The 25,706-nt window shown below is 38.5% G+C and overlaps 1 protein-coding gene, 1 long non-coding RNA gene and 1 other non-coding gene across 3 annotated transcripts; 1 reads left to right on the top strand and 2 right to left on the bottom strand.

Annotated features, from left to right (window-relative positions):
• Positions 1-398: 398 nt before the first annotated feature.
• Positions 399-18,337, bottom strand: LOC144643984 (uncharacterized). Its single transcript, XM_078503385.1, has 22 exons — positions 16,970-18,337; positions 15,038-15,103; positions 12,950-13,081; positions 11,429-11,473; positions 9,043-9,134; positions 8,244-8,504; positions 7,888-7,966; positions 7,694-7,796; positions 7,262-7,344; positions 7,067-7,165; positions 6,542-6,614; positions 6,310-6,427; positions 5,738-5,800; positions 5,353-5,404; positions 4,900-4,971; positions 4,654-4,685; positions 3,938-4,019; positions 3,220-3,342; positions 2,612-2,710; positions 2,022-2,113; positions 1,453-1,560; positions 399-993 (listed from the first exon to the last, which is right to left on the bottom strand). The coding sequence occupies exons 1-22, from the start codon at positions 17,069-17,071 to the stop codon at positions 870-872; spliced, it is 2,100 nt and encodes a 699-aa protein (XP_078359511.1). The 5' UTR covers positions 17,072-18,337; the 3' UTR covers positions 399-869.
• Positions 11,126-25,686, top strand: LOC144643995 (uncharacterized). Its single transcript, XR_013569010.1, has 4 exons — positions 11,126-11,269; positions 11,441-11,494; positions 23,809-25,004; positions 25,483-25,686. It is a non-coding gene; the product is annotated as an uncharacterized LOC144643995 (long non-coding RNA).
• Positions 17,950-18,022, bottom strand: Trnas-gcu (transfer RNA serine (anticodon GCU)). The gene has a single exon. It is a non-coding gene; the product is annotated as a tRNA-Ser (tRNA).
• Positions 25,687-25,706: the final 20 nt, after the last annotated feature.

Genomic DNA, 25,706 nt, shown 5'->3' with positions numbered 1-25,706 from the left:
GTGTCCCAGTCGTGTTCGTAATGAGTAGTTTTTTCGGGGTGTCCGTAATAGGCAAGTGTCCGTATCCTCGACTGTGTCCGACGGTAATTATTAGGTGTCTAGAAGGACGTGCTCGTGATAACAGGGTGTGAGGGGGAAATGTACTGTATTTTTAAATAAAAAGGTAATCACTTTAAAAAGTGCTTTAACGGATGGTCCCAGGACTCTGAGACTAGCACTGACAGTAGAAACTATCAGTGAGCCCAGAAGCCTTTTTTCTTGAGTCTAGTTGGATATACTCAGTAGAAACCCGAACCTCTGAGGGAAACAAAACGTGCTTCGAAAATTCGGGAAGTTCAAGAAACCAAAGGTACTAGAAATAGGGATTCTACTGTAATAACGATAGTAACGTAACCGAACTTGTTCCTCAGTCATATTTATTTACAGCTCTCTTCTATAACTTATTACAATTTAAATATCATATTTACAGGTGAAATAAAAAAAGTTCTGAAACATTTTTAATTCTAGTATATCTTTTTTCATACAAAACGGTAACTTTTGACAGCTCTAGTGTTGCCTAAATAAGCACTCAAATGGATTCCACTTTTGCTTTCTTTTTTACCCTCAGTTTCAGTCCAAATTTGTTTCCCTATCAGTTGCTGATTTCTATTTTTCTCGCGTAACCATGTGCAAATAATGCAAGGAAGAATAGGACTCTTGCAATAAAGTGTAGCACTTGACACTTTATATCCCCTATAAAATGTTTTTGCCAAGTTATCATCGGATCAAACCTATCTCAAACTGTCGAGCCATGGTTGCTTCTAGAGCTACTCGAAATGCATTTTTTAATAAAAAAAGTATTTAGCATGACGCTATTAAAAACGGAGCACTCATGAGTTAAAATCCCAGACTCGCACTCTATGATCATAGGAAACACTGATTATCCTGGTGGAATCAACATGGATGCAGTTGACATTATCCTTGTGTCCTCTTAGAGTCTGAATACAGGAGCCCCTGGGAAAGAAACAAAAGCACATCAATCAATCAATCAATCAATCAATACACACCCCAATCAATCAATCAATCAATCAATCAATCAATCAAGTAAGCAAGCAAACGAACAAACAAAAAAACAAGCAAGCGAACAAACAAGCAAAGAAACAAGCAATCAAGCAAGCAAACAATCAATTAAACAAGCAAGCAAACAAACAAGCAAACGAACAAGCAAGCAAGCAAGAAAGCAACCAGACAATCGATCGATTGACAGATCAGTCTGGTCGATCGAGCAATGCTACAATTCTCGCAAGCACTTTTTGACACAAAGAATAGAAAGTACAACCGGTATCTGGTGACACTCAGTTTGCTCCACAGCTACCTCGCACATTTTAACAATACTACAGTTTTTGGCCTCCTTGTTTCGTCTTAATTTTTAAGAGCAACTAGAGTATTGGTATATGATGTTTTGATACTTACTGCTCAATGTCCCAGTATTTTATAAGACCGTCTTTACCAGCGCTCACTATTAGACCAGCCTCTTTCTTTCCATTTACCATCATGAACTTCAGTTTAATGGATTCAATCCTAAAAGATAAGTCAGATGATGTTATCATCATTTTTGAATTCTAGAGTTTAGGTCAAACGTCAATCTTCTATGCATGCGTTACATAAGGGACCGTTCATTTTTAATGGGAGGGGGGGGGGGAGGAGGGCGTTAGGATTTGATAGAGTGCCTGTAGAATATAATGCAAAGAAGGGGAAATTTTAATTTTAAGAGCTTTAAAAACGCTATTTATTTTAGAGTCAGTCTGGTAGAAGTTTTGCACTATAACAGATGCTATCATGCAACGATAAAGGAAATATTTATTTTGAGTGACCCCTGTACACAGCAATTTTTATTCCCCCTCCATTTTTATTGGCCTGACGCCCCTCAATCCCCACAGGTCCCCCTACTCCATAAAAATGAATGGTCCCTAAACGTTTTATGACAGCCTGATTTCTTTGAAAGACGACTTTCAACATCTATACACATGAAGTACATGTACCTGTCTTTATGTCCTTTAAACTCATTCACGCAGACGCCTGTTTCGAGGTTCCATAAAGAGACTAGCTGCCCTGATCCCACCGCCAGGTGGCCCTAACAGGGAAAATACGAACAAACAAAGTATTGAAATAAACATTGCATTGCTAAATAATCTAACAGAGTCTTATCAGTCGCTCTATCGGGAAAGAGTGGTGTGGCTGGAGAGGGGGTATAAAAGAAGAGATAGTTCTGCTATGGTGATGGCTTCATTACGGTGTCGGTAGGGTTCTGAGAACTGTTGGTCATCCCCTAAATCGGAAGAATTAAGTTTCCCGTTCGACCAAACAAAGTGCCCACTGCTTTAATGAAGTATGTGTTTGAAGTGGCAGAGACCAAGCTAGTTTTCTCGTTCAAACTACTTTAAGATTATATTTTGTTGAAACATTTCTGACGGATTTAAAACCACACATCAATTTCTGATCGATTCTTCTAAAATGTAACTTTTAAAATATTATAATGATCCACCCTCCCATTATGCCAGGAAAAAAATCGCTTTCAATCCGGAACACTGGCGTTCTTTTCTCATCAATATCATGATTTCTCAACAGTTACCTGATCAGCGCACACAGTGGTTACTGTAGAAGCGGATAACTGTCCGATATTGAAAGACGAAAGACAAACTCCCGAGGACACGTTCCACACTCGTACAGTCTGCAAGATATAAGTCATTCAGACAACAATGGCCAACGGAACAGCAGCTCTCACCAATTACATTTTAGCTGAAAGGTTTACTCTACTCATGGGAAACAATAGTGCAGCTTTATGTTGATTTTTTACTGCTTTGAACATTCCCCTGTCAATTAAAATTTCGTACATGCGGGTTACCTTCCTATATGCCTCTTGCATAAAGTACATTGGTCACATTTTCCAGCTTATAACTTCATCTTTGTAAAATCACCACTAAATGATTGCGGAAGCTTGGATAATTTTGTTCAAAAAAGGTTTGAACTTGTTTAAGCCACTGAGAATTACTTATGTGCAAACGCCGGCCTTTTTTCAACACACAACAAATCACTAGTACTAATTTATTAACGTTCACTAACCACGCTTATATAGGGTTGTTGTCATGGCACCATTATGCCAGCTACACCTTTGTCTTTTATTCTGCCATTTCCAGTTTATTTTACTTTATCTTTTGGCAAAATATTAAGTGTACTTACCCTGTCTCCCGATCCAGTGAACGCTTTTTTACACTCGTCGTCCAAATCAACACAGAAAACACACCCATTGTGACCGATCAACGAGAAGAGAAGCTTACATTGACGAATATTCCATATTTTAGCCTGAAACAGACAATTGAGATGTATTTTAATCGCATGGAAGACACAAAAAACACTCGACCTTCCGACTTCAAGCCTGGACCTGTTACAGTTCTCAATAAAATGCCCTAAAAACGTTGCTCGTAGCATACGACCGTTTTAAAAATTAGAACAGATAACAAATACAGACAAGGGAAAGGGAAGGGGGGAGGGGAGGATATCGCGGTATGCCAAGAGCAATGTCACGGGCCTCTATGAAACGCTACTGCAGCTTTTCGATTTCTAAAGTAATGTTTAGTGGCAAGACAAACAGACAAACAAACAAACACACGGGGAGCAGGTGTGGCGCAGTGGTGAGAGCGCTCGCCTCTCACCAATGTGGCCCGGGTTCGATTCCGGATTTCCGGCCCGGTGCCACATGTGGGTTGAGTTTGTTGTTGATCTCGTCCTTGCTCCGAGGGTAATTCTCTGGGTTCTCCGGTTTTTCTCCCTCCACAAAAACCAACACTCCCAAATTGCAATTTGATCGGGAATACACGGCCCCACAAGCTTATAGCTGCAATCCTCACCGTGTGTTAATTATTTATTTATTAAACAAAACAACGTAGTATTCACTGACCGTTTTGTCGCTTGATCCACTGACAAGGAAATCTCCTTTGCGCTCTATCGCCCACACGGGGCCTTCGTGACTTATTAATATTCTGCAAACAGAAATACACCAGTTAAGTGGTAATCCTTTTGGGAGCAAGCTTTTTACTTTACGTTGGCTGAGAATGTCACCGCATTTTCCCATGACGAGGTTAGGAATTTTACTTCTCTTCCGGAATGGCGTGCTAGCCCGTCGCAGTCCCCCCTCCCCCCCTCCTCCACCCCGCATTGTCAGATTGTCTTAACATTTCGCCAGTAACCATTTATACAGGTAGAGAGAGGCAGTTAGCCTGCGTAGCAGGCGTCTGTGTAGTTTTTAGCGCGTTTAAAAGAGTGCGCGATCGCGAGAAGGAACGCGTTTCTCCCATACTCGCGCGAGAAACTATACGGCGCCTGCTACGCAGGCTAAGAGGCAGTGTGCGAGATGTATCGCCCACGAACACAACGCAGTGGCCCGGCCAGTGTTGGAACCCAAAAACTCGATTCAGTGTCCATCATGCTAACTATTACAATAAGGTCATCGCGTTTCTCACTTTTAGCCATCTTCCACTAACCTGTTCCTATGCGAGAAATGATTGTGAATGTGTTTTATTTTTAAATGTTCTTTTCGCCTTCCCTCCAATATAAACAGGCATATTATGTAAACAAAAGCCTTAGTATATGTCTACTAGTATGTAGGTTACCTACCTTGCACACATATTTGTTCGGAGACTCCAGAGCTTAAAACGAAAACAGAACAAAGAATTACTAAACATCAATTACAACATCAACATCACATCACAACATCAACTTACAAACTTCTTTCACTTAGCATTGTTCCGTTACACAGAGAAAAATCAGTGGCAAGATAAGAAACTGCCAATGGGCTACAGCCCCTTGGCTCCAGGGAAGACTTATCATTTCATTGATTTATCTACAACTGGTAAAACTTACCCTGATAGTTTTGTCGTACGATCCACTTATTACAATGGAACTAGACAGGAATCGCAAGCTCCATACACCGCGCTGCAAACAAACAACACAAACTCATAAGCCAGCGGGCATATACATTAGGCGTTTGGTAGCATTAAGTTTCAGTAAGGTTGCAGTAGAGCTACCCTTAACTTAGTTATGTTACAATATACGGCAGTGAAGTATGGTAAGATGGAAGAAGACGATAGACAACATTTGCCAACGTGTCCGATTAACTCAAACGATTTGAAACATGGAAGGAACGACAATGTCGTTCACAAAATTAAGTAATTCGAGTCTTACACTATAAACAAAACGTGCTATAATTGGTTGCGTTTCGTGATGTACTAGCTAGTTACCTTTCCCCTAGACAGGTGAATTAGTAAGAATGCTACCAGCTAGAATGCAAACTTTATAATGCAACACAAACTGTACCGTGTGTCCTTGGAAGGTCTGAAGCAATGCCCCGCTATTGGCGTCCCAGATTCTGTGAAATCAAACACACTGACTATGTTAGGGTAGTACGTCGCTGCTTGCTTTTATTTGAAGAAAATTAATGAACCGCACGACACGAAGGTTGTGGATATTTAAGTCAGTCTGCCGCAGACTTAAGTTTATTTTCCAACGGCAAACAATACAAGCTTTAATTGATCTGATCATGAAGGAACGATCGATATACCGCAGATGTTGAACTTAACATAACGGTTAATGGAGATCAGAAAAGATCATGCAACATGCAACAAATAGTCGTCTTTGAAGGAAATTTAAAAACTGAAGACACCCATACAAGTACGACGGATTCACCGATCAATCCACTTACTTTATTGTTCTGTCCAAGCTACCAGTAGCAACGTTGTTCTTGTAAGCACACACAGACAGTACACTGCAAGAGAAATAAATCAATCGACATTGTTATTCGAGTGTTTGAAAAATAGTTTGACCATAATTCAACACCGGCTGATAAGCGATATTATTCACTGCCCAGGCAAAAGAAGTCACTGCGCAGGGATTTTATGTTTGGTTTACAACAGAGTTCTTTGCGCCCTTAAATTATAGATGCAAAACTGAGCAAAACAGGCAGTGTGAACATTCTTAGTTGTATACAACAACTCAACTTAATAATTCTGACAAAACTTCAAACGAAAGATGGGTTATTGGAGCGCACGTTATTGCTTTACGATTTCGGAGTGTTCACAGCAAAGTAGGATAGACAAATCCAATAGGGTGAATTGATTTACAAAACTGCCCAACACCACTTATTATACATTTATTATACAAGTATAGGCATATGTTGTAAGCGTACACTGCAAATACACAAATTGCGAGTAGAAAACTCTCAAGTTTCGTGTAGTAGAATGCGGTCGCCGCTAAAACTGACGGACGAACACTTACTTTTTGGTGTGGCCAGCCATGTCAGTCACTTTACAGCGGCCTTTTGCCCAGTTACGTTTTAAGTTAACATTATCTCTGAAGATCTCCTTCCACACGGCTGGAGTACTTAGAGGCACACCTGTAAATGATGAAAATAAAGCAATATGTCAATTGACATACACTGCAAGACGTTGTTCACATTTGAACGTTTCCATTGAGAAATTATACAATGAAATTGTCCTTTGAAACTCACCAACATACGTTTCCTGACATTTTGCTCTCCAAAGCTCATCTTTTGACGCAAGACGGCGCCACGTTTTACTAACCTATAAAAGAAATCGGGTTACTTACAATGCAAAAATGTGCCCCTCCCTCCGCTAAAAATAAGATGGAACAAGAAGAAACATATGCGCAAGCAAAGGGTAGCCCCGCTACATCATGTTAAGCCGGCGAGCAGGCTCTTTATTCGAGCGCAACGTGGATCTCTCTTCAAGCGCCGAAGGCGCGATCCCGCCAGTGCCGAAGGCGCGAGTTCACGCCTTCGTTACTCAAAGAGAGATTCGCGTTGCCCCCGAATAAGGCCAGAAGCCTACTCGCAGGCTAAACATGATCATGATGTAGCGGGGCATCATGTTTCTCGCAGATATTTACTGTTCTTGTAGAGTTCTCAAGGGAGGGGCAATTACATGTAAAAGCTTAGTCTAAACAACAACTTACAACACAACAACAACAAACAGTTTATATGTACATGTACGATTGACGTTAACTGTTTGCTTACCTGACAAACAACAAGGAGTTCCTTGGGAACAAGAAATGAAAAAACACGAATAGCTAGCTGCTCTGGGAGCATGGCAATAAAATCTCGGTACTGTTTGACCTGCAAGAAAAGAAAGAGACTTTAAAACACCGGAAAGACAAAGGAGGTGAACAATGGGAGTTAGAACTTTTGTTGGTAAATAGCTACATCACTTACAGCAAGAAGTCCAGAAAGAAAGTAGAGTTCGCTTGGTGCGAGGACTCTCAAGAACAGTTGAAGAAACTCGTTCTTTTGCCAACCTATAGGAAAACAGAATGTATAAAACAGTAAAATTAATGCGAGTTCAGGTTTTCTTTTTCTGTTTGACGTCTTTTTTCCTGGAACTTCCAATGCAAATGCTTCGTTTTTCAGGTGCCAGATTGACACCATCTTGAATCCCTGGTAATATTAATCGTCAAAGTTATATGTTCTGTTAAACTCTGACTCGCAACTTCCTTTATCTGTACAAATTGGGTGAAACTTTGAAGGACTGTGAGTATTGCAGAAAATGTTTTGTCGTCAAAAGTGCTATTAAACTGACGTCAAAGAGTTGATTGCGCCGGCATCAACAAATTACTCCGTATAATCACTACTTAAAAAGATTCTTACCGCTCCACTGCTGTTCAAACCACTGAACAAGACACTGAGCATTCTCTGGCAATGAATCCAAACACCACGACGAGTTGGGACACTGCTCAGTTTTAGTACGATTCTGAGTTGAAAAAAGAAAGAAAAGAAAAAAGAAATTTAAACGAGGATAAATCCCCATCCAGTGGAATAAGTTTGTCCATTTAATTACTTACGTGTAGATGTCTCCGATGACCGTACACTGACTTCGTGTAAGACACATTGGGGCATGACTTTGACTTGTACAATCTTTGCCTGTGAGAAAGAAGCATCAACAATTCAGTTGAAGTCCACGGTATATGTAAATGGTTGTAGACGAACATGTTAAATCTTATCTGTAAAGCCATTTGTGAAGAGATGTATTAATCTTTTTGACAACGCGATACCATTGTAAAAATCTATACTTAGCAATACTCGAATAATCAAACGTCACTTTACTATCAAACAGGTGGAAAGACGTAAAAGAAAGCTACTATGTCAAACCCGCAGTAAACTAAGCTCGTTCAAGATGTATGTATCTTAATTCACGTACCATGACTTCACGTCTTCAGGTTTCCCGCCATTCATCGCGGAACTGTCGAGTACATCCTTCTTGTATTCATTCTGCATATGGCGTCTCACAGCATGTTGGGAAGAGGTTTTCGTAGCACCACCGGGTGGGGCTGAACGACTCCCTGCAAATCTCCCAAGAGACCTCTTTTGTCCACCAACACTTGAAATCCCAGGTAACTTCACTCCAAAATAAGTGGTCTGCGATTTCCAAGAGCCTCTGGATTCTACCCTTTCAGGAGAACTTTTAAGTAAAAAAAAAAAACAGAAAAAAAGAAAAAAAAAGATACTGAAGTGAACGTTACGACAAAAGTGCCAGAGGGGTTGAGGTCTAAAGCTGTATGTCCTCCTAGCGCAAGTCGGCAGCGTTGCTCTGTAGTTCAGTTAAGTCCATCTAAACTAAAATTCCATTTAACCCTAAATTAAGCGGTAATTTCAGAATTCCTAAAAATTCTATTAAATTTTTGGGACAAACCGTAAAGGATGTCCGAAAGCCAACTACGCTAAGAAGATTAAAAGATAAGCAAGGTTTATATTTGCCGGGTTGTTATAGTTTGGCAATCGTGTTAAATGTTAATACTATCTTATAGAACTGACTTATTATGCTGGAAAAGAAAACATGGCCCTTCTAGCGTTAAACTCTTTCTTTTTATTCAAAAGCTTTGTGCATCATTTGATGTATAACTGTTGATTGATAATAATACACGTCTTTTTAAGCCATTCACCGTCTGCGTTTGTAAGGGTTTATTCGGTAATTAACCAAAGTACATTTCTTTACTTACGGTGTTCTTTTAGTTTGTCTGGATGCTGACGCACGGGAAGGCGATTTAACTATTGGTAACACAGCATCACATGTCCAAGCCTTCACTTCCTCCTGTTCAATTTAACAACAGGACAAAACTAATTATTTCTCGGTTTTTCAATCCAAGGGTGAACCAAAGATGAAACAAATCACACTGTATGTGTGTGACTTTTGCGGGTTTTTTACGGTCAATCAGTAAATGATCGACTGCTCTTTTCTTTTGTCTAGCAAGGGGTCCAGCAAACTGCCGGTGCAACAGAAGTAATAAAAAAAAAAACACTTAAACTTGTTATTAACATGCAATTGCTATTGACTGTTTTCACAGATTTCATTCTTTCACTTCTCTAACATTAGCTTAGTCCTTCACCGTATGTAGCTGGCGTTGTTATCTAGACTCTTAAGGACGTTCGCGCGAAAATTTTCTAGTCGATAGATTTTTTTAAAATTTTTACAGCAGTCAGATAATAAGTTACTTGAGTCAGAAATGCAAAAAAATGTGGGGGTCACCGACTTCGTTTCAGAGATAAAGCGTGTGGAAAACTACCCTGATTCTGAAAAATGGCGCACGCAATTCAATATGGTTTACAGGATTTATAGTTAAAAATATTGAAGATGAGAAAAGAGAGGCAAATGATCTTAGTCATATTTTGTAGAAGTGGGTCTGTTGCGTAAAAAAATTCTAGTGTTGCTAACCTTTTGTAAGACATAACCCTGAAAGCGGTATTTGAAACTGTCGTACAGCAACATAGGCGTACGGGCCGGGGGGGCAGGGGGGGTGCAGCCCCCCCAAATTTTGGGCAACTCGGATTTTTTGGGCAGCAATAGAAATTTGGGCAAAGCCAGTTTCTAAAGAAGTTTTTTTTTTCCAAGAGATAGATATTTTCTATTTTAACCTGAAGTCGGCGTGTTAAAGCCAGTTAATTAAAATAAGGAATTATTATAAAAAACACATTCAGTGTTGTAATGACAGAAAATTCTCAGATTCCTAAAATATTCTATAAACCGGGGGCTGTTATAACATATAACTATGATGTCGGCCTGATTACCTGGCCTACTCTGGGACCTAAAATCGCAGCCCACCGTAATTTTGGAAATAAGCTACGCTTGTCGCCCATACGGCGACTTGTCCCGGTAGGCCTTACCCGAGTACAACTTGGTATTTTGTTTGTACTCGTGACTGGTAATAAACCCAATAATCACGAGTCAATAGGTCAATTATTTTGAAGAAAAATGATTATAATTAAAAAATAAAAAAAAATGCGCCCGCCCGCTCTCTTTTTCACAGAAATCCGGACGAGAAACATTTGTTTTTTTTTTTACTTGGCCTAATTATTTCTTGTCATTGCACTTATTAGCATTTAATGGGCATATATTCCAACTCTTTAGTCAACAATACATGGATCGTATCGTTGATATCTTCGGCCGTCGTATGGTAGAGACAGCTATTTCTTTTAACGTGTTTTATAAGCTCATATGATAGATTCTTGTGTAGAATTTTTTACTTCATTTGTAAGCCTATGTTAGTGCTCGTGCTCTCGTTCTTCTTGACTGTTCGTAAAAATTTGGGCATTTTGCGAAAATTTTGGGCAAATGTCTCCCGCCCCGGCAAAATTGCCCGTACGCCTATGTACAGCAAAAAAAAGCTTAAAAAGAGGCATTCGAACGTACGTGGGACAAAAAAATTCGAACTTTTAATCGATAGATTTTTTCCATTTTTTCGCAAAACGTAGATAATCGTCAACAAAAGTGATCCGTTTAAAAAATGTTGGTGTCACCGAGCATCTAAGAGAGTATGAAGCAGGTGCGCGACGACTACATAGAAAATTTCTTCGCGCGCGCGCTCGATGCATGGCGTGGCATGACGTTGCGAGATGAATTACGTGCGCAGTAAGGATGCGCATAAACAATTAGCGCGAACGTCCTTAATTGATGTTTTTTGGCCATAATTATCAGTAATGTATTTTGGGAGGTATCTAAACGTATTTTTTCGCCCTATTTTCTGGTATGGAAAAAATGTCTTTTCTCCAGTTAAAATTAATGGGACACTTCGAATCATCATAAACGAGGTACATTTGAGGCGAGCACGTGTGCAGCCTGACGAGTGTGCGAAAACTTGTGCGAATGAAAAAAGACGCGTAAAAATCCGAGAATTTTTAATTTCTGTTTTAAATACATCAGTTGATGTTTACATGGAAGCCTAGTTGAAGGTATGCCTGCCGTATAACAAGCTGTATTATAACTGAATATGAGCTTGTAAGCTAAGTTTCGGTTTAAACCGTTTTTGACCGTTTTTCAACATCTGACAAACTTCGACTCATTTACAGTACGAGCTTATGTTCAGTAAAACTGTTTTTTTTTTTTCTCACCTCATCATGTAGGATGGCACTCTCCACCCTGTGAAGCTTCCAGGCCTGACATGCAATAAAAGCAAGGTAAGGTTAAATAATTGAAAGACTTGATACAAGTTTAAGCTTATTACCGGAACAGAGGGATTAACCTGGAAATATCTGGCAAAACTGTTAATTAATTAATAAATAACTGTTAATCTCATGTAGTTTTCGTCAATTAAATTTGTTGTGGAAATTAAAATGAGACCACACATAAAGACCTACTCTAGTCCCAGAGTTTTAGTTTTCTTTCTTCTTTTGTTCTACTACGTCTCAAAAAGCTCGCTCATCGGGAGGGTTCTCGCTCATCGCTTTGTTAAAGCTAGTTTCCGCCGCTTTGCAGCTCAATTTGATTGAAAAGAAAACCTCTGGAGCAAGGGCAATAAAGGTCATTGAATGACGACTTTTTAAAGTACCAAAAGTGTGTAATAAATAAATAATTATACACAACTGTAAACAACTTATAGTTCATTTATAATTCCAAAAAATAATGTATTCCAACTCTGTCATAATCATTGAAGAATGCGTTGCCCCCCAGATCCAGAGGCATTTGTCAGAATAGCCCTTGCTGAGAAATGCATGTCAAAGCAGGCTTAGGCTACGTTTACACGGGACCGGTCTGGAAGTCCCGTCGACCGGTGCCCTCCCTCCAACACCTCCCGGTTCGTCCCGTGTCCCTGGTCGGTTCCAAACAGTTCCATGTAACAGGTCCGGTTTGGTTCGGAATGGTTCCAGACCGGTCCCGTGTAAACGTACTAGCCTTAGGGTGAAGCTTTCTGTAGAAATATAACTGTGACAAATATATGTATCCCACCTACCCCTGGAGCGAAGCAGTCAGTCAAAGTGTTCCAACTTCTAGATGTGTAAAATTAATGGCTTCCAAAACCCAAAGTAAATTTTGTAATTTTTTAAGACAAATTGTAGCCATGACTATGATTACGTCCACAAGCCGCATGATAATATACATGTACTATGCACTACATACATATCTTATTAACTGAGCATGGGGGCTGTACTAGCTGGCACTTAATGTAGGTCTTGACAGCATGGATCAAGACCTGCAAGGACCATTCACAAATGACCAAGGTGTGGCTTTTGTTCAGTATGGGTTAATATCTAAGGAGATTTGATTAAAACGAGTTGTAGAAAGGTTTCTTGGTCCAAAACTAAAATACTGAATCAGTAATAAACAGGGCTGCAAATAATTTTTTTCACTTATGTGCTACTAAGAAACCATCTTGGTCGGACAAAAAAATTGGTCGGACAGATTTTTATTCATCGTTGCTTTAAATGATTTACGATCAAAAAATTGCGGATCATGTCCAACCACACTTGGGATTAAGTCTGACATGAGCAATTTTGGTCGGCCAATGTCATCGACTGTTATTTGCAGCCCTGATAAAACACTCTGATTGGCTGATTTGAGTTACTGGCCCGAAATTGTCTTCAGGAGTATTAGTATGATATCATGATCACAATTTGCAAAAACCAATATCTTACTCTGTATCTTGGCTTTCCAAGTTTTTTGTGAACTTCTCTGCACAGTGGTGTTGACACAGGACTGAATGAGCTCCTTGGGAATGCATTCAGTGAACTGTACATGAAGTCTCTGTGTAATGTTGGTTCAACCACCTTTATGAAAAAGCAAATAAAATATGATAGATTAATTGAAAATAAATTTATTTACTTGAACATGTACTGGTATGTTGACTTAAGGTGGCTGAATACAGTTTTTACGTGGCTCAAAGGCGCACGCTACGATTTTCTGCTTGACGTCATTATTGCTCGCGCGGGCTAAAATGGCGCTAGCAACTCTAAACACAAACGAAAATGAGTTCCATCTGTTTTACCGCGCTTTACCAAATTTGTATACAAAAGAAAACTTCAAAATACTTTCAGATAGGTCTTGAAACCTGGGACGGAAAACAATACGACAAAAAAGGTGGATAAACAACCGACAGATAAGTTCTAATTCTGTCTTTCATTATCGCTTGCGACGCATGGCGTCATATTAGCGCGCGCTCGTACGCGCAATTTGATTGGCTTCGGAGGTCGTAAAAGCCAGATTTTGATCCGGATTTTCTCGAAAACCTACCGTACAACCTATTATGAAACTTTCACAATTAAATTCAAGGGGTGAACCACGTCCACAGCCAAAATTTTGAAAAAATCTATAAGACAGATTATGAGCTATTTTAAAAATCGGCAAAATATCACATTTTCCTATTTTGCGAAAAATCTGTCTTACAGATTTTTATATTATTTTGCATGAATGATAAATGAGAGCCAATTTCTTATTTCTGAAATTTTGAGGTAGGGTCGTACAGGTAGATTTTGAGAAAAATGCCGTTTAACTACTAGTGCCAGTCCCCTCTTAAGCACTCGGCCGTTCATTTAAGCTGTTTATTAGCATTTTTATTTTTCCAAATATTGCATTAGATGATTTTAGGATGTAAAAAACAGTGATAAGAGAAAGACAAAACTTTTCTGGAGATTATACAAGAGAGTTAAAGGTTGGACTGATTTGCCCTCTCAAAACTGTATTAAGCCACCTTAACTGCATAACAAACAACATACAAAAGCTATACTTAAGACGTCTGAATTGTCAGTACACTGGCTAGGCAAGGATGCCTGTTGGGAGTAATTAGGCAAACATCATTTGAGTTAACTGTAAATGTATATGTTGTGGTTTAAATTTATCTTTGATTTAAAATGCTTAAACCAAAAACATAAATTTAAACCACAACATATACATTGTTGTACCTCTGAAGCCGGAATTGGTTCAAAAAAATATTGTATAATATGAGGTTTGCTTGATAATTATTGCTAAAGAAAATGGAGTGTGAGAGAGTTTGTGAAGTCAAGTGTGGCATGAAGACTTCTTATGCTGTTTTTCTCAAAATAGGCATTGAGGCATCTTTAAGGCATCAGTTACAACTCAAAGGGAATTTACTCAATTTGTGTAAAATCTGGGGAGGTAGTATACAATATTTATTGTAGATACACAAATCACTGACCACAATTTCCAAAATTCATTGTTATGGCAACTTATGTGCTGTTGCTCCAGCTGGGTACTTAGACCCTATACACCTTACATTTTAACTGTCGGCATGTGATGCCGCAGAGGATGTGAATTGGTGTGAAAATGGGTCATACATGTAGATTTCACCATTTAGATCTACTATACAAATAGATATGGTTGTAAATTGCCTTCTGGTCTGAAATTTGGTATGGTTTTAAAGGAAACTGCAACAGTGTTTACACAAAGGTGTTGGTATCTCTTTCCTCTGGGCTTTACATCTTCAAATGAACAGGCTATACACACAGTGACAAAAAAATCATTTGGTACAATATACTACATCATACTTTAGATGCGCAAACTGCTGATTGAAAATGAATTAAATTATGGAGTTAAGAGACCAGGTCTGAAAATGGTTATGGAAAATGACACATTTTAATCTAAAAATTAATGGTCAAGATTTGACAGACTAGGTGGCACTGCATGAGACCTGACTGCCAAAACTTCCAAGGAGTACTTCTTGGAATTCCACAAATGATATGCAGAAGCAATACACTGTACAAACTCACCGTCCATAGGAAAGTGATTTGTTCTTGATCACAGCGTGGGAGAAGAAGATCAATCACATTTCGCCTCTATAACAAAGAAAACAAGCTATTTAACTTGAGGCAAGTGATTAGAATAAGGTCAAATTTATATTTGGTGGAATAAGCTACAGCTACATATACTATGTAAACAGTCTGAGTTCCAGAGCCTTGGCTTTGTGTTTTGTTTTTGGGCAAGTTACTCCCAGTCACTTCATGGGCTACTGAAAGTGGAGTTGAGCACCGGCTGATTAGGCCTCTAGGCTAAAATGTGGACTTCACCTTTTTTGTAACTGGCCAGAAAATTTAACATATAATGTATGTACACATTAAAGGGGGGAGCCTCTTAACAATAGGTCCAGAGCAGTTGCTCAGGGATTTGCTAAAGACTGTAAAGAAGACTGTAAAGCGGGAATGCCAGAATGCCGGAATACTAAAACCGGAGCACATAAAAGATATTGTGTTACCCTTACAAATATAAACTGGAGCTAACCGTAAACAGGCTAACTGAAGTGAATAGTAAGCTAACTGGAGTGAATAGTAGGCAAACCGGAGTGAATAGTAAGCCTACTATGCACTGCGGTTAGCCTACTTTTCACTCCGGTTAGCCTACTTTGTACTTTGGTTAGCCTGTTTACGGTTACATGTAGCTCTTTGTAAGGGTTACATGTTATATTTTGTGCGTTCCTGGTTTTAGTATTCTGGCGTTCCGGGTTTTAGTATCAGGCATTACGTGTTTAGTACTAGCCCGTTGAGAGAACTTGGAAGAGCTATGAAACACCCAGGGAATGGGGGATGGGGGTAGTATACATGTATGGGGACTTGGTGTTAGACAGGGAATGGGTTTTGGTATTGAAGCCCTGAAAAGGACCTGACACTTTACATTTGTATATAATTTTTGTAAGTATATTAACTAGACAGTATTTTGCCAATCCAAGAACAGAGACATTTGCCAGTTTTAGCAGGTCATCAGTATAAATTTCTTTGTATGGTTGTCAGTATGCTTTAATTCCACCCAAAGCCTTTCTCCTACACAGGGTCAGGGTTTGAAATCCTATGCAGTAACCCTACACTCAAACATGTGTCAAGTACCCCCTTTCCCCCGTTCATGTTGCAGAAAAGAAAATTTATGAAATGTAGTAAATTCGTAAGGACCTAGCTTTCTTGGTCATTGTACTATTGTGTGTATATCCATTTAATTCTGCTTTTCAAAAAAGCCTTCTGGACATGTTAATTAGCTTATGGTCTTTCAACTGGTTTAATTTTTGTCCTGAAAGAAAATTTACGATTTATAAAGGTTCAAGTACATTCGGGAGGAAAAATATTTAAGGCCGAATACATTCGGGAATACGCTGCCAATTTTAGAGGTATAATTCAAGTTAAGAGGATTTTAATTATTAAGAAGGTAAATACATTATTCAATTAGGAATTAGAGTTAGACGCCGGGGGACCTAGAAAAGTCAGTCGAAAAATTAGCACAATCATTCGAAATGTTCCCATTATTTTGTCTACCAGCCTTTTAGTATAGTAAAACAAATGTCTCTAAACACTTGCGCTTTTACACGTAAGTCTGGAGCTGAAAAATTATCTAGTAGATCGCACCGGTAACACAAAGTTTAACACCACAACACAATAACTGAGTCCAATATCCTTAACAACCCCTTTCTACAGAAAAGAGTAGTTACGAAGAATCAACCCTCAATTTTAATGGTGCAAAATTCAAATTAAAAAATGCCGAATAACACTCTGCAGACGAGAAAAGCCGCTTAAACATAAGTACTAAGGCAAACGTAAACGTCAATGAAGGCATAATTTATTGTAAACAGACACTCATTTTCCGCATGCATGCATGAGTAATTCGCGTGGCTCAGTTACCACCGAATGGTCGAGATATCTTGCAAATTAAACTGATCTTACCACTTGGTTGCTCCATTTTTCCATCCACTGGCACAAGTAATCTAACTGTTGTTCATACTCGATTGTGCTGAGTGGTCTGTGCTTCGCAAAACCGTTCAACATGGTCAGTAATTCTGATGGTTCCACGAAGTGCTTGCTGTTCGCTCGTGTTCGATTCCCCTCTCATGGTCCATTTCGCTAGAGAACAATCCCACTTCTTGGAGAGTAAGTTGGTAAACTAGGCCATATTCGTTTAAAAATGTGATAAAGAACACTAATTTTCCACCGATTATCTTCCCACTGCGAAAAGATCCACTGCCGTACTGGTTGGCAACCGCTTTGTTGCTATTCAACTTAATAATTATGATAATATATACAACAACGGTTTGATTTCCGGCGGAAGTGTTTTCCTCTCGTTCGTCCTCCTGGCCGAACCTGTGGTTTTCTACGAACGAATATATTACACGTCGTAAACTTGAAATACTGTAATGATACTAGCCCTTTTAATGATTCTGGCCTTTATTTTTGCGTTGTAAAACCTAAAGATTTAGTTTGTTTGATTCAAATATTTCATTACTAAAAGTAGCAGATCAAGATCCAATGGGTCATTTCCAAATTTTCTTTTACCTCCGTTTGAAAATGAAACTTCAGTTGGTGCGAAACATTTCATATGGAAACAAGTTTATGTTAATGCCCATGTGCGGTAATGATAATGATAATCAATTTATATAGCGCATTTTTCATATATAATGTTCAAATGCGCTGTACACATACTGTAATTTACTACACAAAGGCCAGACCACAACACCGGCAACTTCGTGCCCTACTCTTTGCGAATAGTGTGTGGGTTCTTTAACGTCCCCTGTTATAAGACTGAAGATACAGGAGACGGGACCTACGGTTTATCGTCCTTTGCCGAGAAGACTAGAATGTCTAACCATTTGCAGATGTAATTACAAAGGCAGCACATTCTCCTCAGTTATTTTAAGATCCTGAGTGTTGGTCCGGTCTGGGGTTCGAACCCACGACCTCCCGCACAGCAGTCCGGCGCTCTACCAACTGAGCTAACCAGGCGAAGTAGTTTATATTCATAATAAAATTTTGGGTTTGTATCTGATATTAAAATCGGTTTATAAAAGTTGGTAAAAACCCTATTCATACCTGTATTTGAAATAGTTTATATTTATACCTTGTATTTTACTCTGTAATTCAGTTATTACTGCAATGGGTTTCCATTAAACAACATTTTCACATTACATTGTATAACATCAAAAACCCCTCTTGGACTAAAGTAAGTTTAGACAAAACAGATAAAAACAAAGTTGAGGGGAGGAAGGGGTGTATTGTCTTGATGTTCCACCTAAATTCCAGCAGGATCAAAAGACTGATAACATGGGAGGGAGAGTTTGGTAATAAGTGATAGCAGAACTCATGAATATTTTAATTAGCAAAGTACTGAAAGGATTTCAGAGCAGGTGTATGACACTGTATGATTAAATTAAGTTTGTCACTGCCAGAGGTCACCTATGACCTGAATGGTTCTGGTTATCAATGACAAAAGGATCTCAATTGATCTAATCACACATCCTCCATTCTCCATCTCCATATACATTATATATAAAGCCTACAGATAATGTTTATTCATCTCATAAACTATATTTACGGAAACAGACCGCTTAATAATCAAGGTTTGTTATCATCATAACGGCATGATACACAAGCGATGTTATTCAATAGTCTTTCAATCATTAAATCCAGCGTATCTAATGCAAATGAGTGTTGAATACTTCACAGCTATTGCCGAAATAATATTATCTTACTGTATAAAAGAGCGATTTTATTTTGGATACCAATATTACCTTTCTTAGGTCTTTATCGATATAATCACTATGTGTATGATGATAGCTCTATTCATTTCTTAATTAAAAGGTGCTACTCTAAGTTGAGTAAGACAGATTGTTTCCATAATGAATCACAGCTATTTCGCCAGTCTGCTGGAAAACTATCGTAGACGGATGGATATGGATCCAAGCGTTTTGTCAATTCGGAAAGCGTTGTATAACAGCTATAACAATGAATCCTTTAAACTAAAGGAACGACAAAGACACGCCATGGCGAAGCAACGACGAGAAGAAATGGAAGCAAATCGAGTTTTCAGAAACAAGATAAAAGAAATCAAAGAGAAAGAGAAGGAAATTAGCAAGCGCTATGCACATTTGAGAATGCGTCCAGCTGAAAACGAAATGGCGAAATGGAAGGCTGATAAGATGAAAGACTTGAACTACACACAACAGAAAGTCTCGGTGTTTTTACCAACGATAAATGATGCGGCAGGATTGAGAGATGGAAATGCAGCAAGACTTTACCAAAGTGAATATCACTCATCGCAAGAAAGGATGTTCAATAAACCACATACTTTCACAGAAGAAAAAAATAGCAAACAAGACAGTACCGAAGATTCCTGGCATTATGCTAAAAGCGAAATGCATTTGCCGACAACATCAGCGTTGAACAGTAATTTTACTGAAAATTTAATCAACCATTACAAGACTTCAGAAGGTTTAAGAGGCATTGAGAAGAATTCTCAGGTACTGGGTAAGAAAAACAACGTTGGTTCGTCGACTTTCGGAGAACGACGTAGTAGGCCTATTGAAAAGAGAGGAGCTTTTAATATTTCTTCACCACATTACGATATTCTGATAATAGAACATGAAAAAGACCACAGCTCCTCTCGAGCAGATATTTAGTACATTGTTTATGTCAAAAATACATTGACAACAGCCTGCAATACGTTCTAATCTGCCTTGAATTTTGATTCAAGATAGTTGACTTTCTTTTCGGCGAGTAACAATTGTAAACTTTTCCTTCGAGCAATCTTTTGTTCCGTCTGCAATTATTAAGTTATACGAAGTTGGGACTACTGCTCCAATGAATGTATTTAATAATTTATAGCTGTTGTCTCAGTTATTGAAGGTTAAGATAACCTACATAAAACAAGGATCTTTCTTGCGCTGATGGTGTTTTGATGCTTCAAAGTTACAGTGCCATTAAAAAATACCGGTAAATCCTGGGCCCTATGGGAAAAAATAGATACCGAAACTATCTGCTAAAAACTGCCATGGCAAAAAATGAGCCCATACACCACGGCGAAATTTCAAATCCAGATAAAAAGTAGCGAGTGTTTTTTTTATTTCATGCTTCAAAGCTAATCAGAGCGGTCGCTGGTATACGATCTGTTTTGTAAAGGAAAATAACTTGTTCACAGTTTAGGCGATTACTGTGTCACATCCCTCCTCTCCTTCCTCTCCCTGCATTTCCTTCCCCTTCTTTTTGCCTCCCTCCATCCCTTTCTCCCTCCCTCCCTCTCCTCTCTTCCCTCTAACTTCCCTTTCGTCTTTTTCCTTCAAAAAAGAAAGTTGACTTTAACAATAGCAAAGAATGGGAATAGATAACAGAATTTTTTTTACAAATGGTGCCAAATAAAAACAGACCAGGATGACGTGGCTTTGCAAATCGCAATCATCAACGCCTAATACTCTTTCTTTAGATTGCATTTAAAATTTTTTTACAAGTGTCACAGGGTTAAAAATTATGAACAATTTGTACCTTTCTTTGTCAATTAGAGAATACTAAGAATTGTTTGTCAAGCCTTTTAACGCAGTACAATAGATATTTTAAAAATCTATTTTTGTTGCCTGGCATCACGGCGACCACCTCTGAGCTCTTTGTTGTGGCTTATTTTTCACTGTACAACAAAGCATGTTCCGCAACTTGCGCTTTTAACCTCTAGAGATTTCAACTAAAATGTATATAAACCCGACAAAACTTTGCATGTTAATGAGCTAAACAGACATCGCGGACCGCAAGAGAGACGTAGATAATATCTGTAGTTTGCAATTTAAGGTTTGACTTTTTATGCTACAGTACCTAAATGGCCATGCCGTTACGACAAAGATGTACTTGAATTTCAACGTGGCCAGTTTGGTGCTGGTGAATATAGTTTCCCTCGCCGATGACAGATATCGGCTCGGCGTCCATTGCATACTGCTTGGTGTTATTCATGGTTTGTTTACTGCTATTGATGCTTTTCTTCTGTGAATTCGGTCGAAACCGTGACGAAATGACAACAAACTCAAGCTCAAAAGCAAGTGTTTTGACCATAGTGGTGCCAACAATTGATGGTTACAAATCGAAGTTACTAAGCCGGCGTGAGGAGCCCTGGCCTCTTCGTGACATTTCCAGGAAGGGCAAACTTGAAACAGCGACTGGAAATTTCGAACCTAGGACTGAAGAACTCACAAACTGTTCTTTAGAATCGAAATTAATGATGGCAGTGAGTCGGAAATAAGTCAGCCTGATAGAATCTATGCGAGAAGTTGATCATCTACTTGGTGATATTATAAGCTGAGTTTTTTTATTCTATTGTTTTTTTTTTCCAGTTCCACTATTTTATCTCTTGAACTTCAAATGATTTTTTTACTGCTTTGGAAGATAAGAATACGATGTCCAAGAACGGACGTCGAATGCTAGTATTTTTATTACCTTTAAAGTGTTTTAAACTGGCCAGCATAATCAATGAGTTATTAGTTTGCATTTCGTCGATAACTCAGGGGAGATATTGGTACATGGGTATTCGTACAACGACAAACAAAGCACATTCTCTAAGTTACGCTGGAATTACAAGTTGAAATACTGCGAAATATTTTTAATCAACAAAATGACAACCATAAGTCTTTTAGTCCACATGCAGAAGACAACAACACAATGCTAAGGCTTTTCAAGGTACACGGATCTCTTTGGAGGCGAGAAAAATGACAAAAGGATTTACATTTAAGAATGAGTTTTGTACATGAAACTGGAGTTTGAATAGAGACAATGGGAGAGGTTGTATTGAACATGTGTACGGTGAAGCTTTGTACTCGGCGACTATGGTGTTTGTAAAGAAACCTTCTGAATATAGTTATAATCAACCGACAAACTACATTCTAAGCTTGAAATTACCAATTCTCCGGCGTGCCAGGAGTTCCCTTTATGGTGGTAAATCGACACAATCTTCCACATCCACAGTAAATCATATTGATATTGTATGGAGAAATTTGATTTAAAGCACTCTTTGTACTTTTCTATTTTATTTTCCTCCACATCATGTAAAATTACAAACAGTTTATAACCATTACGTTAAAGAAAGAAATAGAGAAGGACAACTATGATACGCCCTTTCAGTTTTACATTTTTTTTACATAAGATATCTGAGAAAACGAGGCAACACAAAAGTAATATATAAATATAACGAAGATCGTTGTTGATCAAAATAATACTGGTAAAATGCTCTTTAAATAGCTTTCTAGTTGGCTTTTTTACATAAAGGACTGAAAGGGCTAGTCAATCACTTAGTTCTGTTCCGACGTTTCCTGCCTCAGGTCGAATTTGCTCAAGTTTCACGTGCTAACCGGCTCAACCGACATAACAGTTTCTTTCGATGTTATCAGTTTTTACCAGGAGTCCAAAGTTTTTATAGACTACTGTTTTTTTTTTTAAATAATTTTAACTAGGAAAGTGAAGAGCGATTAGGATATTATGCTACCACTCCTGTGGTAACTATACAACAGGGCAAAAGGTAAACTAAGTCTAAAGTGGGTACGGGTGCAGGGTGAATAGAAAATCGGCGAGAGAGCGAACCAAGGGCGTTCTGGGGAGGGCTTCTCAGCCGTTTATACTTGCGTTTAGGGTACTAATCCCGATGAACAAACTTGAATTAAATAGATTTTTTTGAGGTTGATCATCTTTAAATGTAAGTACTCACAAACAAGCCACCCAACCTCCAGACTCAGCATTGGTTGTTGGATGGTAGCAAACCGTTATTCAAGTCTTCGCAACTGAGTAGCAATTTAGTTTGGCCGATCAATGTCTAGAATAATCGCTTTAATAAAATAATTTTCTTGTTTTCTTTTTTTCGATTGCCAAGCGAGATATGCAAAAATGAAACAGAATCGGCTTTCACTCTGGCAACCTGGTCACGTGACTTCAGCTGTAGAAGGTTTGATTGACATTAGTTTTAACTATACGCCAATTGATTCGATTGTATGCAATCATAATAACACTTTCTCCACTTCACCGCTGCAGTAAAATTTAACTTTACAAATGTACCTTTGATCTTAGGAAAAAAAAGCTTAATCGTAAAAGACAATTTATATCTGGCGATTAGCGATTAATTTAGTAAAGGCGACATGGCATAAGTAAAACAAATAAAACTAGTTTTGCTTATTGAAAAAAAAAAAAAAGAAAAATTACAAAAAGGAACTGAATTTAATTAAGTAGGGTTGCTTGACAACCGAAAACAAAAACTTGAGATTATTAGGGCTTTTCTTATCATGCATGACTTTTTTCACGATGAATGCTTTTTGACAAGGCCTTCTTGGCCGAGTGATTTTTGACGTCAAATATCATTGTGTTTATGACGCGTGTGCGATGTTGCATTCTTCTCGATATAATTAAGAAGCAGTTGTTAAGTGCGACGGTAAATTCTGCGTTAATTACTTGAGATTCCTTACTGTCAAATGATCTTCAGCGGGCTTGAGCGAAAGTGACGTTAATCTCAAGAAATGTCAATTCAGCTGCTTCTGGCAAATAAGACTGAAGTTTCCCGATGGCGAAAAATATATTAGTGAATTTTTCGTAAACACGGCAAGCGGATTGTAAGTAAGAGCAGAAAAACGCGAAAACAGTCGAAGGCGATCTTTTCATATTAAAATTTACAAAGTGAGTCTATGTAGTAATTTGTGAAATGCGTTTCTTTATTTTATTTTGTTTCATTTTCTGTTATACATTCACTAATAAAGTCGATTTTTGGTTCATTTCAGAGGGAGGCAAACAAGCGTACAAGACAGAATAATCTACAAAGATCTTGTATTGAACCGGTCGTTCATAATTATATTATTGACAGTTTTCCTCGATCTCGCAATACAATTTTTCAACTGGATTTTCCTTCGCATTTTAGAAATAATGGGTTCACGTGAAGTTCCACTGTATTTTCTTGCTGGAACCATGGCGTTTGTGGCCTCGTTCGTTCTGTGCATGGTGTTTGCTGTTGTTTGCCCGCGCACAAGAATACGCGCTTTTTGGCTTAGATGCTGCGGATACCAAGTAACAGAGATGGATTACTACGATAGACTACAGCAACAGCGAGCAGAGATGAGCTGAGTACACACCAAATGAAATCCCGCGCCGGTATGAATCGAATTAAAGAAATTTTCAACGCCGCGCTCCAGAATGTACACAAAAGAAACTTATCGATTCGACGAGAATCGAAGCGGGAAATTTTGGAGCTTTGGAAAACCCTACGTGTAGATTTGACCGTCCAAACAAGTGATGGAAACTTGCGTCTGGGATCTTATTCTTTAAGGAATATGTTTGGTTCAGCTTTTTAGACGTAAAGCTAAAATACGATGGACATTATAGAGTTAACCTGAATAACTTTGAAAGCTCTATTAACATTCGTTCTTGTTAAACTTGCACCTCTAGAGAGGTAATTAGGGCTAGGGGCATTATTTCTGTTCTTAGTCTAATTGTTTTTGGAAAACTACAATCAATGTGTGAGGATTGAAGCAATGGATATAAGTCAGACAAGTTCATTTATTTTTCGAACAGGTTGCTGTAAGATGGAGCATTATTTGTCAGTTGCAAATGGAAAACACGTCAACACGTCTTTTAGAGATAACCAGAAATACATATAAAGAAAGAAATAAGGACGCTTTTTTACGTGCGCTGTTTGCAATATCACAACGTCGGACAGGCAGTGTAAAATAATGATTTCAATTTATCATTTTAGACGTTCTGGTGCTGGAGATTATTTTTTAAGAAAAAAGGTTTTTGTACGACAACATCGGACAGGTAGTGTAAAATAATTGTTTATATTTATTACTTTGAACGTTCTAGTGTGAGAATTTTAATATTTTTAAAGAAAAAAAAAACATTTCTGCGCGACTACGCGGGATGTGCAGAATTATTTATTTAAACTAGATTGTTACTCATATCTAAGGAACGTTTAATATAAGATGTTTTTATATACAGTCGAAGCTCTCGTAAGCGGACACCCTCGGGACGCGAAAAGTGTCCGTAACTGGGCTGGCCGCTACGGAATGGTTCTCGTAAGCGGCCACTGGGGTATAGGGGATAGATGGCCGCTTACGGGGCTTGCCCAGCTAACAATCCGGACGGACGTAGATGACGACAAAACTAACACTGATATATGGTATTGCAATTACTGTTAATCATTGTGACGACGGCGATGTAAAGTTGATTGATAAAACAAGATACAGGGCTTTTTAGGGATTTCCTTTGGGGTGTCCGCTTACGGGAGCTTAAAAACAAAGAAAAAGTCTAAGTCGTAATCTGTGAAAGTGTCCGCGGCCGCTTACGGGAATGTCCGCTTACGAGAATGTAAAAATACAGAGTTTGTATGGGAGTTAAAACGCGGTTTCCAACAAGGCGGCCGTAAGTAGGCTGTCCGCTTACGAGAGTGTCCGTTAAGAGAGCTTCGACTGTATTGAAATTTGTACAGTTCAGAAATATTTGATTTTTTCTCTTGTTGGTTACGAAACGTCAGTAGAAGCAAATGCAGTGTATATTACACCTTACGGAAATAGTTGTTAAGATTTCACGTGGTGATAAACTACAAAACAATTAGAAAAAAGAACTAACCTAAATATACACCCACAAAAAAAACATGCCACAGAAAACAACAAACATGCCTTCGTTT

Source organism: Oculina patagonica, chromosome 2, assembly GCF_052425735.1.
Source record: "Oculina patagonica isolate OP01 chromosome 2, crgOcupat, whole genome shotgun sequence".
NCBI classification, from domain to species: Eukaryota; Metazoa; Cnidaria; class Anthozoa; order Scleractinia; family Oculinidae; genus Oculina; species Oculina patagonica.
This window is presented reverse-complemented; position numbering and strand designations above follow the sequence as displayed.

Excerpts from the sequence above, each read along its gene's own strand:
- LOC144643984 (XM_078503385.1), bottom strand. The coding sequence starts at position 17,071 with ATGTTGAACGGTTTTGCGAAGCACAGACCACTCAGCACAATCGAGTAT. Across the intron at positions 5,405-5,737 it reads AGCTTGGACAGAACAATAAA|AATCTGGGACGCCAATAGCG; the intron begins GTAAGTGGATTG and ends TTGATTTCACAG. Across the intron at positions 4,686-4,899 it reads CGTACGACAAAACTATCAGG|CTCTGGAGTCTCCGAACAAA; the intron begins GTAAGTTTTACC and ends TTTCGTTTTAAG.